Raw genomic sequence first — 14,104 nt, forward strand, 5'->3', positions numbered from 1 at the left:
AATGCTGATCAGCCGCAAACGAAGGTTTACTTTCGTACTTTGCTCCAGGTTTGCAATCAAAATGCGAAGCATCATAACATTCCTTTGGCTCACTTCTCTTTGTAAGACGAGTTTAAAGAAATCGGGTGAACCAAACATTGATTCTGCAATGGGATCTGAATCTCTGACTGTGTGGGGAATTAGCAGGCTTGTTTTAGAGAACTTGGCATAGAGAGAGTAGAGTACAACAATGTAAGTTGTAAAAACAGGGAACACAATCCGTGTTAATTAAAATTAAAGCACCATTACACGCATGGACTGTGTCACGGAGTTTATGTGCGTGTGTGACATGCATCTCAGCCCCTTAGAGCAAGAAATCTGCACAAAGTCATAAGTAAAGGTGGGACAAAGGGGCCAAAACAGGGCAATTTTTAAAAAATGTTCTCTTACAAACTTTGAAAGTTGGTTTTGCATTAGCATGAAGTCCAAAATGTCATTATTTTCTAACTTCAGTCTTTAATGATTTGCCACTAGTTTGCAAGAAAACCACAATTTTATATAAAAAAAAACGGACCAAAAATATGAGACAAACATCTGGACATTCTGCGAAAATCTGTATAGTTGCGAGGTACTGTGTATGTGTGTGCTTTGTTTGTGTGTCATTTTACATCACATCATCCCATTCACTATGCAATAAATCTACTTTTAAGACAAAACAAATCCATTCTTCTCACAAAAAATAAAGACATTACAGACGTCTCGTTATTCTCAAACCACATAGTAAATTAAATTATTACTGTGACAAGGTTAAGTAAATCTATCGTATAATAAAATGTCAGCAATGACACTGGTACTGCAGTTTTCTTTGTTAGTCATTATTTACAGAATCAGACAGTTTGCACGGGAAGTTTTACTATTTTTACATCAGAAATCAGAAACAAATTCTTACTGCAACTAACAAGTTAACCATAGGAACAATCAGTGAGAAAAAACTCATTAGAATACACAGATGTTGACTAATTTATACCGCATGTCCGACTCCTTTACCAGCTCACAAACTCACTCTTACACACTTATCTCATTTTATTTATTTTTAATTCTTAGGGTATGTTTCTTTAAGAATGTAGGCTATGAGGGTGGAAGGGCGGTGAAGTCCGCGTGACGTCGCATGGGGCGTGACGCAGGCTGGAGTGCATCTGCAGTAAGAGGTATTTTGTTATTAGCACTTGTATAGGATTAAACCGGTGGCAGTGTTGTAGAGGACCTGAACTTGTGTGGATGCTACGTTTTGCAAGCACTGAGGTTCAGCTTGTTTTCCTAAGGCGCTGGAAGGTAAGACACATTCAGGCGTGGTCACTCTTGTGTCTTCCCGGTAGACTATTTGTAAATGTTATAATCGGAGCCGTAATTGATATTGTGAAGCAGTGTTTTTTCTCCATTGTTCACATTTCTGTTTACGTGGACTTGATTTGCGTTTTTTTTAGTTTCAGGTAGTCACATTTATTTTTTGCTACTTGCGTGGAATAGGGTAATATTTGCAAATTGCATGTGTTTTTAGTTTAGACAGAACGTGCGTACACACAGGTTTGTGTGTATGTATATATATATATATATATATATATGTATATATAATATAGTGTGTAAGGTATTTATACTGCGATATTGCATTGTAATTTTCAACGTACCATCTCGTGAAAATGGTCGAGTCAAGGCTATAAATGTCAAGGACAGATTTAAAATATTGCTATATTTAGGTGGAATGATGTTAGAAATTTATACTGCCCTTTAAAATGCAAAATGTGTGGGGTCAACCAGCTGATTACCTGCATGCAGCTGGAAGAATTCTGATGCTTCACTGTAGGTTGGTCTTACCTTGCTATATTTTTAGCACTCACATCGCTGACTACTTTTAATTTGTGCTTGTTAAAGCTAACCTACCTGTTCAGACATTCGTTTTTCCTTAACAGGTTTTTGCATTTATGCGTTTTCTGAATGATCTGTAGTATGAAACCCATTACTTGGCGATTTCAGTTATCCCTGATTTGACTCCGAACTACAAATGGAATGAAGATGAAACAGACCAAAACTATAGGGCGAAGGCCTGAACTGTTTGTGTATATCTGGTCAGTACTGCCGTTATCTCACTTTCTCCAGGAGGTGAGACCAGCTGTGATGTACAGTGAGAGCTAGGACCTGGGGGATCTTGGTATTGTACCCGACAAGGCAGCCAAACCCTGGGTGTTGGCGAGCTTAGTTAGCTTGAGTTCTTATTGACCTCGGGGAAACCTTGCAGCAACTGTGTGGTGCAAGTTTATTTAGCTCGAGAATCCTTGCATCAACTGTGTGGTGCACATTTAGCTCGCTGAATGACTGGCACGAGCGCTGCTGGTGGTTGCTAAATGGGTGGATGCTAAATGGTTGCTGGATTTAATTTCCAGCATAATTTGGTACATTAGTCTCCACAGTCCTTGATTTTCAGAGACTTCTATTTCGACTCCAATTTTAACTCTGTCCTTAGTACCTCTTAATAACTGGTGACCTTTGGAGGAAAGGTGGTTAATTACACACTAAAATTAATACTTTATTTTTTTACTTCAGAAAATGTATATTTTCTTATTCTGTCACTTTTTCAATGTAATACTACAGATAGTATTTTAGTATCCCTGCCTTTTTTTTTTTTTTTTTTGTGGCTTTCTCCCCAGTTTTGTTGAAATTTGCCCGATTGGTTGAGTGCTGTGGTGAACTTCAGGGTCTATGGCCGTGATTGTGAGTTTACTTTTTAATGCATTCAGTTTCAGACACTTGGGTCCAAAGGTCTCAGCCTATAACGGCTCAAGTCCAAAACTATGGGATGAAACAGTTGATATCCTTAATTCTCTGTAACCTTAACTGGTTTTGAATAGAGAAAAAGAACATCCTCTGTCAGGATACCCGAAGTGTTTCCATTCTGTTTCATGGATGAAAAATCCCCACCCCCTTACTTTAGAGTTGGGTATCTTTTAATGTTTCCATTATTTCTGTTTCTTGTGCATGAAATTGAATTCGCTGCATTCTGTTTTAATTGGAAGTGGGGGGGGGGGTTCTTGTGCATACAATTGAATTTGCTGCATTCTGTTTTAATTGGAAGTGGGGGGGGGTTCTTGTGCATAAAATTGAATTTGCTGCATTCTGTTTTAATTGGAAGTGGGGGGGGGCTGTATACTTTGTTTCTTGGGTACCAGCCTGTACTTCACTAGCTTGCTGTCTTTTTATTTTTGCACAGATTTTGTTCCTGTTGTGAAGAAAACCGTGTGTAGTGCTACGTGTTTCAGAGAAGGATCCTGCAAGTTTTAGAAATGGGAAACCATCTTACTGAGATTGCCCCCAATTCAGCTTTCCTTCCTGGCTTTCAGTCCATGCATGTTGTTGTCATAGGCCTAGATTCATCTGGCAAAACATCCTTGCTGTATCGGCTCAAATTTGGAGAGTTTGTGAAGAGTGTTCCGACAAAAGGCTTCAACATGGAGAAAATTAAAGTGGCTGTTGGCACTTCACGGTCTACAATTTTCCAGGTCTGGGATGTTGGTGGACAGGAGAAGTTAAGACCATTGTGGAAGTCTTACACTAGGAGGACAGATGGTATTGTCTTTGTTGTGGATGCTGCAGAGGTGGAGCGCATGGAGGAAGCCAAGGTTGAACTTCACAAAATCACAAAAATTACTGAAAATCAAGGGGTGCCGGTGCTAATTTTGGCTAACAAGCAGGATCTTCCTGGTGCTGTGAGCATGGCAGAAGTTGAGAAACTGCTGGCTGTGCACGAGCTGACTTCTTCCACCTTGCATTACATTCAAGGCTGTAGTGCAGTAGATGGGACAGGGTTGCAGCAAGGACTTGAAAAGCTCTATGAAATTATACTGAAACGAAAGAAGTCCCTTCGGCACAGCAAGAGAAAAAGATAAGACTTGACAGTATTTTAAAGTAGTATGCTGTTTTACCATCTCCTAAAGATTGTAGCAATCTGACACCAGGGAGAGCCTCAAGGCTTACATTTCATGCGTAATGCTGTTCTTTAAAATGTTTTTTGAAACCAGTGGCATTTTAGACTTGTGCTTTCTTTTTGATCCAAGTTCATACAAAGTGAACAAGCAACAATTTGCTCTCACGGTTTTGTGGTGACCATAGAGATTGAATGGCTTGGCAGTGAATGCGTTAATAGTGCACACATGTTTGTGCTGTTCTACAAAGGAGGCAGTATTGCATTTCTGCATGAAGGTTTCCCCTCATCACCGAGCTTGAATAGCTTGTCACTGACTGAACTCGTTTACAGCATTTGTTATGGCTCTGCGAAGTAGCAGCATTACATCTCTGCATGAACATTTTCCCATTGTGTCAGGAAGCTTGCCGTGCCGGGCTGCTGAAGTTTTGGGGTGTGCCGTAGGACAGAAGGCCGTGAAACTGCTATGAGCAGGTGAAGATTTTCTCCACTAAATGAAGTAAGAAGGCTAGCTGCTGCTCAACACTGTGATCACTGTGACGGCTGCTTTGGCTGACTTTACGTAGCTAGACACACTGCAGTTCTTGGACTTTTTTACACTAATATGATTTATGACTGACAGTTGTGGACAATAAGAATTTTTTTTGCTAAAGTTTTTTTTTTTTTTTTTTTATACGAACCACATTGGTTATTATGTAAATTATTAATAAAACTGAGAAAACATAACAATTGTCTACTAGTGTTTTTTTTTTTTTTTTTTTTCCTTGGAAGGGACAATTGATTATAGTCTCATTAGGTTTGTCTGATACAGATTTGTTACTGTGTTTGGCTTTTATGTGATCAAAAAGTAGGTTTAATATGCTCTCTGCAGTGGAGAATAAGCAGGTGGCTTTCATTTTTAATTGTTCTCTGTCCATTTCTTAATGCCCATATACAATTGATGACATGTTAATAACTTGTAGAACTGATTAACTGTGCTTGTCATGCAAGCTGGGATTGTCACAGAATTTGATGGCTCACTCGTTATAAAAGGAAAAGTAAAGACCGGTGGCCTTGTTTAGAGAGACTGTAGCTAATGGAAATCTTGCTAACCTATTCTGCCCATGATGGTAGCCACTGTACATCTTCATGTTTAGTATTCTGTTTCTATATACCCCACAGTAATGACTCATCACCATGCATTTATCCCGTTCATTTTTCTATATACCCCACAGTAATGACTCGTCACCATGCATTTATCCCGTTCATTTACAACCCTTTCTGTGAAAGTGCTTTCTTGCATCATTTCTAAGTGCTCTTTCCTTCCCTTTCTCTTGCATTTAATTTCAGGAATTGTGCTTGTCCTTTTGAGGAACTAACCCGGTCTTCCCTGCATCCTTCCCCCTTTAACACATGGCAAGCACTTTCATGGTCCTAAACTATCATGTACTGGGAGAACACGTTCTGTTTTTCTACAGTTACTGCATTTCCTTTTGCACCCGACTCTCTACCTCTTCTTTTTTTTTTTTTTTTTTCTTTTACTACTCTTACCTACTGAGTTCGTGGTACTTGAGTACCTGATCCTAAGCTGATATGCTTTTATTTATCTTTTTGCTTAATCCATGTAGTGTCCCCCCAGGATTTTTTGTTGCCTTATCTTGGAAGATTTTGGTTGGGTCACGTTCCCTCTGTATCTTTGTTTTGTGTTGCGTTACCTTCCTGCTGTGAATATATGCTTCTGTGGAGCCTGTAACCCACTGTCTTCTGCTTGATATCCTTTCTAAAGGGATTTTTTTTTAACTTTTCCAACCACTGAGAATAAACTGTCCATGGTATTTTTGTCTTTGAGTCTCTGGTATATACACTGTCCTGTCCTCTCACAACTTTGTTACTGCAGTCAAATGTAGTTGTCCACTGTTTTCAAATTTGGGAGGTGAATTTTATCTGCTCCCATTGCTCTTCATGTATTTAGATTTTGGAATTAATTATGAATGTATTGTTGTGCAAATAGGACTGATGCCCCCCCCCATCATTTCTCTTGTTTACTGTATGTGCCCCCCCAACTGTTAATGTCCTTTTCTTCTGTGTTATCTGTGCTTTGCATATTGTCACGTTTTCATTCTATTTACATAACACTGTTATAATAGATGTTACCTTGCTTATTAAGGCTTGTGACCAAGTCCGGAGTTGACTGTACTTTAGACCTGGCATTATTAGTTTTGTACTAGTATAGTAAATGCTTATTAACGTCATGGCTGTCAAAAGTCTTGGAGCTTATTCTAAGTTATATTTTATATTTGCTCTTCATAACCTAGTACTGAGTGAATGCAGACTGTATAATGTGTACACTTTTCTTCTACGTGGTGCTTACTCATGGTGCAGACTGTTTCCTTCTTTGATCTCTGAGGTTTGCAGCCTGAACCACCTACTTGCTGCTTAACTGTATATTGGATTTTACTGGTACAGAAGTAGTGTTTTTTTTTTGTAATTAGTTCTGTTTTTATTTGGACCTGAGTGCAGTCAGTTTTGCAGGACTGTAATTCTGGCTCTTTACCAAGAAAGCACAACAACAAAAGAGATGAAAAGGTAATTCCCATTTTTTCACGATTTGATTACCTGATTGTAGGTGAAGCTTTTCAAGTATTTGGGTGTGTGATGTATAATGCAAAATAATTTTATACTACTTTGTCATTGTTGGGAGTTGTTTTCATGGGCCCTGTGTCCATGTATAGTAGAGCTTGCTGTTCCGAAAGCTGGTGTTGGGCATTGTAATACATGGGAAGAAATGTTTTAACTTGGGGGGGGGTAGAATTTTTTGCTTATAAGGTTGCTGTATAGAAGTTTGAAGTACTACTTGTGAGTGTTTTTGTGCTGAAACTGTTATTGTAGAAGAGGTCTTGATCAGAATTGCAGGTCAATGCTGAATTTCAGGGTATTTTGGAGAAATGGAATCTGTAAACTGTTCATGGTTTATGCTTTGTAATGTTGGGGGATATTGTTGTCCATGGATATGGAGATTGTGTGTGTGTGTGTGTGTGTGTGTATGTATGTGTGTATATATATATATATATATATATATATATATATATATATATATATATTCTTTGGGGGGATATATAATTGCGCAGGGGAGTGCAAAGCAGGAATCTTAAATGGCATCCCATTTCACAGTTAACAGGAACAGAATAAAAATTAAAACCATTCCAGAGAGAAACTGCCACTGATTTCTGAAATGCAGTTACTGAAAAAAAAGCTCGCACTGAGGTTGACCTCAACAAAAGTAACCGACAAAGGCTATTGACTATGCTTCAGATGCAGCAGGACAACTCTTCTGAAGCCAGTCAAGGTAAGTTGGCCTAATTGTTCAGTAAACTACTGTGGATGTGAGATCAGACCTTGTTCTTTCTCGATAACTAACTAAAACTCATCATGGCTGTCTGTGATTACCAACTTCTTATTTGTGTGCTGGCTGGTACTGGTATGCCAGAAAGTTCTTGCTGAGCTGATTAACTTTTCATGGCGCTAGTGCAATTGCTTTCAGACCTCTAGGTCTGTCATATTGCCTGCTTTCATATGTCTTTATGTTCTCTGCCTTCCCCCAAGTCTGTTAAGCAGCATTGACTTGCCCATCATTTGCTCCAATGGCTACACTTGTACTCTCCCATTGACACTTCCGTTACAGTAATCTGTATATGGTGAGTTGTTATCCCTCCCATTGTCCATCACTAATACCATGTGCAACTGAATTTGTACCAACACTAAACTGCAGCTGATGTATTTTTGACGTGAGGCTTTTGAGGGAGTGCTCACTGTGCGCCATCTCGAGGTGTAGTTGGATGTAGTGTTACATGCTGCCTGATTTTAATGATTTTGAGCAAAAGCTCCTTGGCTGTACAGAGGGGACAGTACTCTCATTTCTTTTTCTTTCCTTGGCCTGACTGTGCTGTCTGCCGTTTGAATCTGAGATTCTATATATCTATTCTTAGTGTAAGGCACGATATAGAAAAAGCTGCTGTATAGGGAAAAGATGGTCAGTGCTACATTTACTATGAGAGGAGTTTCGGAAGTAAAGATGCCTCCTAGCACATATACTAGGCCTGCGCTATGTAAAATGTAATGGGACAATTTCCGTTGCTGTCAAAATGTTCTGTTCAGGCAAGGGTGTAAAGCAGGGGCCATGAAGGCAACTCTCACTTGAAGGTACAGGAAGTTGCCTGTAGGCAGTATTTTTTGTACTAGTCATGTACAGAATCCTGATAAATGCACTCGTGTATGTCCAAGTGAAGTCTGGCAGTTAGCGGAGAGGATTAAGGCAGTGAATTGTTGATTAGCTGCTTCATGTGGTACAGGATTTGTGTCCCTAAGCATTTGCCTATTATGTGACCTTGAGCAAGTCACTTAACCAGATGGTGCTTTGGGGGAATTGGGGTAGGCTTTTCAATCGTCTCCTGGACTTCATGCCTAGTAACTTGCACATGATCGTCTCTTGGACTTCATGCCTAGTAACTTGCACATGACCCTATTCTCTTACCTTATTTATGTGGCTGCAGTACTACACCCTCTGCAGTATTTCTATTTGTCCATCTTGCAGATCTTGTACTCCCACCACTTTTCCTCTTTGGATCTCACATTTCAGAACTTTGTTTCATCTTGCACAATATAACTCAACAGCAAGAAGCAGTTCTATCACTACAAATTTACTTCTGTATCCTGTTGAAGTCAGTAAAAGGTAGCATCCACTGACTCTCCTATTCCTCTTGCATTTAAAGTGGTAACTATTCCCTTTATTTTTTGCTAGCAAGGTGTTGCTCTTATATGAATACTCCCCTTAGTTTTAATTATATGAATACTCCCCTCAAGGCGATGGTCTGTCCGAGATGGTATTTGAGACTATAGTTTCCTACACCATGCCAACTCGCATTCGAGCCCATCTCCCCCCCCCCCCCCCTATCACCGTGCAGCTGTTCTTTTTCTCCTTGTCATCCTCTTTGTTTCTCTCATGCCATTCTGCTACAACTCCTCTTCCTCTGCATAAGCTCCACTAATTTTGGCATACTCACCCACATCACCCCCCAGTACAGTCCTCTACCTTCTACCTCCCACAACAGCCAGTCGCCATTGTCCCTAAAAGGCAGTACAGTGTAAAGACCCATGGCTCTTCAATCCTTTTTAATTTATTTTCTGAACATGAATTGTGTGTACAGTGACTGAAACTAAGGCCTAAAACTGAGCTTTTCTAAAAGTGGGGAATACAATCTCCGTTCTTTTACAATGGCGATTGGTAGTAACTAAACAATTCCAGATGTTTCCTGCTCCAGTAAATACGTGTAACCTGCATGTGCCTGTACACAATTGAAATTGCCCCAACCATATTTACTCAGCCTTTTAAAAGGTAAAGAAGGGTGGAATGCACAATGCAGTATTCAAAAACTGAATGCTGGACTGCCTGTTGTTGGGAATCCTCCTTGGCCATTAGGCTAGTGTGTGCCTGTGTTCCTCTCGGCTCTTCCGTGTTGTCTTTAGGGAATAGCAGTGCAGTTAAAGTACCACCTCTTTTTCCTCACCACAATTATTCTATTTCCCTTTGACATTGATTGTCTTCAGACTGAGGATTCCTACTGCATTATTCTGTACCAGAGAGGGGCATTAAATGTCTTGGTACAGGACTGAGGCACCTTTGCAGTTTTCTTTCTCGCCTTCTGCTTTTTAGGACTGAGGCACCTTTGCAGTTTTCTTTCTCGCCTTCTGCTTTTTCCACTTAGCTCATTTTGCAGGTCCTGTAGCGTTGCCTTCCTCTTATCAGTCTGTTTCCCTTTCACTAATTTTATATGTACAGTGGATATAAGTGTACATACCCCTGTTAAAATGCCAGGTTTTTGTGATATAAAAATGAGACCGCAATAAATAATTTCAAAACTTTCCCCACCTTTAATTTGACCTATTTCAATTGAAAAACAAATCTGTTACGGGGAAAAAATATAAAACATAAAAAAAAATGTACAATAAGCTGGTTGCATAAGTGTGCACACCCTTGAACTAATACTTTGAAGCCCGTTTTGATGTAATTATAGCATTCAGTCTTCTTATCAGCATGGCGTATCTTGACCTGGCAATATTTGCCCACTTTTCCTTGCGAGGTGCTCCAAATCTGTCAGATTGCGAGGGCTTCTCTTGTGCCCAGCCCTCTTCAGGTCACTCCACAGATTTTCTATTGGATTTAGGTCTGGGCTCTGGCTGGGCCATTCCAAAACTTTAATTTTCTTCTGGTGAAGCCATTCTTTTGCTGATTTTTGTGTTTGAAAGGTGAAATTCCTCTTCATCTTCAGCTTTCTAGTTGATGCTTGAGGATTTTGGGCCAAGTGACTGGTATTTGGAACTTCATAATTCCCTCCACCTTGACTAAAGCCCCAGTTCCAGCTGAACACAAGCCACCTCAAAGCACGATACTGCCAACCACCATGCTTCACCTTGGAGATGGTGTTCTTTTGGTGATGCAAAGTGTTTTTGCGCCAAATGTACCTTATGGAATTGTGGTCAAAAAGTTCAAATTTGGTCTCCTCTGACCGTAACCAATTTCCCCACATGCTTTTGGGAGACTGTATTGTTTAGTCGTGCTTGGATGTTTTTCTGTGTAAGAAAAGGGCTCAGTCTTTCAACCCTACCCCATAGCCCAGACGTGGAGAATACGGGAGATTGTTGTCACACTTAGTACACAACCAGTACTTGCCTGAAATTGCTGCAGCTCCTTCAGTGTTGCTGTAGGCCTCCCTGACCAGTTTTCATCTTTACTTTTTTCATCAATTTTGAAGACGTCCAGTTCTTTGCAATGTCACTGTTGCCCCATATTTTCTCCACTGTTTGATGACCGTCTTCACTGTTTTCCATGGTATATCCAATGCTGTGGACTTTTTTTTTTTTTTTTTGTTGTACTCTTCTGATTCCTTTCAACAATGAGATCCCTTTGCTTTGTAAGCTCTCTGCGAACCATGGCTTTTGCTGTAGCAGACAACTGCCCAAATGTCATGAAAATCCTACTAGGACAGCTGAACTTTAACAGTCTCTTTAATTGATGGCAGGTGTATATCCAAGAAGTTTGAATGTTGTAATTAAATCAAAAGATACTTCAAAGTATTAGTTTTAGAGTGTGCACACTTATGCAACTAGCTTATTGTATGTGTTTTTTTTTTTTTGTTTTTTTGTTTTTTTTTTCCAGTTGAATTGTCCAGGTTATAGGTTACATTAAAGGTGGGGAAAATTTGAAATTATTTATTGTGGTCGTTTTTTTTTTTTTTTTTAATATAACAAAAACCACAGGGATGTGTACTTTTTTTTTTTTTTTTTTTTTCCCCACTGTATGTATGTACTAAACTGATACTGTGGCCCTTTATACTTTCCTAGCTTTCTAGAATGTTTTTCCAATTTGTCTTGTGTTCTCCATGTTTATGTTCTTCAAATTTGTGAGCTCATTACAGTGGCTTGCCACAGCTCTAGTGCCACTGATACTTCTGAACCTAACCCAAGGGACCAGTCCTTTTAGGGGCCAGTAGTGAGTCCTCCTTGCAGGTCCAATACTGCTGCAGTTATCCCTGCTAGCATCTCCCAACACTCTGCTCAGTTTCTTAGTCATGGTTTTGTTGCCGACTGCTATTTTCCATGGCTACTGCCCCACAACATTACACGTTTCTTCCTTTACTTATTTCCTCACAGGTTTACCCTCAAAACCACAACATTAGGATTTTCAGTACCAAGATAAAATGCCATCAGTCTAGGCAGCCATATTCTCCAAGGGCTTAGTAGAACACCCTAAGGCTGTTCTGTGTTTTGGTTGTGGTTGTTCTTGCATATCTAAAAGTACATGTAGTTTACAGAACATCATATATATCCTGGGAGGAGATTATACCTTTTGGGAATGCTAGATTATCTCGTTTCCAGTTTTTTTTGTGAACATGAGTCTTATAAAAACACAATTAATTGGAGTTGGTCTATGTGTGTTTCTGCAGACACTGCTTACTTTATAATAAAGCTTGAATGCAGTATCCTTGGCAGTTCTCACAGCAACGTGTCGTTGCCACAGTGTTTCAGATGAGACATGAACAATCATACCAAGTTATGTCTTGTCAAAATTACAATAGTGGGAGTTGTAGATGTTGACTCACAAAAGGCATCTTAAACAAAGGGCTTAAGTATGTGGTGCAATGAAAATAAAAACAGTTTCTGATTAACCATGAAACAGGAAATCTTGCCAGGTTGTCGAAATAGTCTCCAAAGCATTTTCAATGACTGTTTCTATCTTGCATGGGTTTTGTAATGGAAAATAACAGCTCAATGTTCTGTATATGTTAATAGTGGGTGCTGCTACCCTCAGTGTTTGTTTTGTAAATTTATTCTGTGTAATATACTGGCCTTAACATTGTAACCTGAGTATCTGTCTTGAAGTCATCCTTTGCCACTTACTGTATTTTTAAACACTCACCACCTCCCATCACATTCCCTAAGTGGCCACTCATATTTTGTTCTTCAAACATAAAAGCTTCTCTTAGTGCCCAAAGTTATTTAGCTAATCTTATAGCCTCCCACTTAGTCAAAATAAATTAGTTCACCATAACCCCTAAACTTAGGCAAAATAACCCATCAACAAACCAGCTGCTTGCCTCCATCCACCGTATCACCTCTCCATCTGCTATATTCAACCTCTTGAGCATTAACCAGCATAGGTCTTACTGTTGAAACATTCCCACTAACAGACAATTGCCCAGTTACCATCTACCAGCATAGACCTAGTTTGCTGATCTTTCACAGATAGACCCCCCCCCTTAATTATCTCTCACTAACTTACTCTGCCTTACCTAGCCCTTAGTAATCCTATTTGTCATGCAAATTAGACTAACTGATGTAAACTGCGTTTATCCTTGTATTCCATCTTGTATCTGGACTACATCCTCTTGCATAACAGCCTTCGGGTCATTACATTTTATTTATAAGTCACTGGAGTGTTACTGGTGCCCCATTGAAACTAAATGGCATGGCTTTGTACTGGAAAAGGCTAAACACACGTTACACTTTCACCTTATAACAGTGCTTTTTTGTAAACAAACTGGTGGTGGTATGCATATGTTCCACATTAAAGAGATCTTGACTGTAGGCAAGGAAAAGGATGCTGCTAGCACAAAAACTTTATTTCATCTTCAAATTCACTGCCTGCTGCCCTTGAAGAATAAATTGCCAATGTTACGTTAAAAATGATAAGCTGGTAATATTGCAATGGGGAATGGATGGCAAACTGAAACAGGTTCATGGTTACTAGGCACCTTATCCAAAGGAGGACATGCTCAGGACTGCAGCACCCCACCCTCTTAAAAATCCAACACAGTATCAGCAATCCATCTACATGCTGTGGGAATAAGAACCCACAGCCTTCTGCATCAAAACAAAAGTATGCTACCTCCTGTTCTACAAACACTGCTTTAAAAATCTAAACACACAACAGTGATACCATATGCTAAACAAAACCGTTGCATATATTGAGTAGAGGATTCAGGCTCTTGTTTCCTGTAGCTAAGGTACAGGGCTTGAGCCTAGGCAAATTACTAACCACCTGCTAACCCTAACTAGGGCATTTCAATGTCACACATGCCTCAACCTTTTAATACAAGAAATCTGGACAAAGTCTAAACTAAATAGGAAGAGATTATAAATATTTCTCTCATAAACATATACAATTGCTAGAATAACAGGATTTGTGTTAGTAAGCTTTTTTTCTAAAGGATATGAATTCTAAACCTCAAATATCTGTCATTTAACAACTTCAGTCTTATGAGTAAATAAAAATATGGGGCAAAAATCTGGACATTCTGCAAAAACCTGGGCAGTAGAGGGTATGCTACGTATCTCTTACACACACCATACCTCTCAACCTCTTAGCACAAGAAGTCTGGGTAAAGCCTGTCCTAATGGTGGGACAAAGGCTCAAAACTAGGGACACATTTTAAATGCTCTTAAATTCAAGTTGCTAGAATAACAGGATTTGTGTTAGAATGCATTTTCTAAAAGATATGAAGTCTGAAGCTAAACTCAGATGCATGCCATTAGTTAGTAACTTTAATCCTTAGATCATCCCGGTGATTTAAAAAGGAACAGACCAAAAATATAAGGCAAAAATCTAGACATTCTGTG

At 39.4% G+C, this 14,104-nt stretch overlaps 1 protein-coding gene across 1 annotated transcript; it reads left to right on the plus strand.

Moving 5' to 3' along the window:
* The first annotated feature begins 1,194 nt into the window (after nt 1-1,194).
* ARL4D (ADP ribosylation factor like GTPase 4D) lies at nt 1,195-4,678 on the plus strand. The gene is made up of 2 exons (XM_044055174.1): nt 1,195-1,311; nt 3,242-4,678. Exon 2 carries the CDS (start codon nt 3,315-3,317, stop codon nt 3,915-3,917), a length of 603 nt encoding a protein of 200 aa, XP_043911109.1. The 5' UTR covers nt 1,195-1,311; nt 3,242-3,314; the 3' UTR covers nt 3,918-4,678.
* Nucleotides 4,679-14,104: the final 9,426 nt, after the last annotated feature.

This window comes from Protopterus annectens, chromosome 13.part0, assembly GCF_019279795.1.
Source record: "Protopterus annectens isolate FY-2018-M chromosome 13.part0, PAN1.0, whole genome shotgun sequence".
Lineage (NCBI taxonomy): Eukaryota > Metazoa > Chordata > Ceratodontiformes > Protopteridae > Protopterus > Protopterus annectens.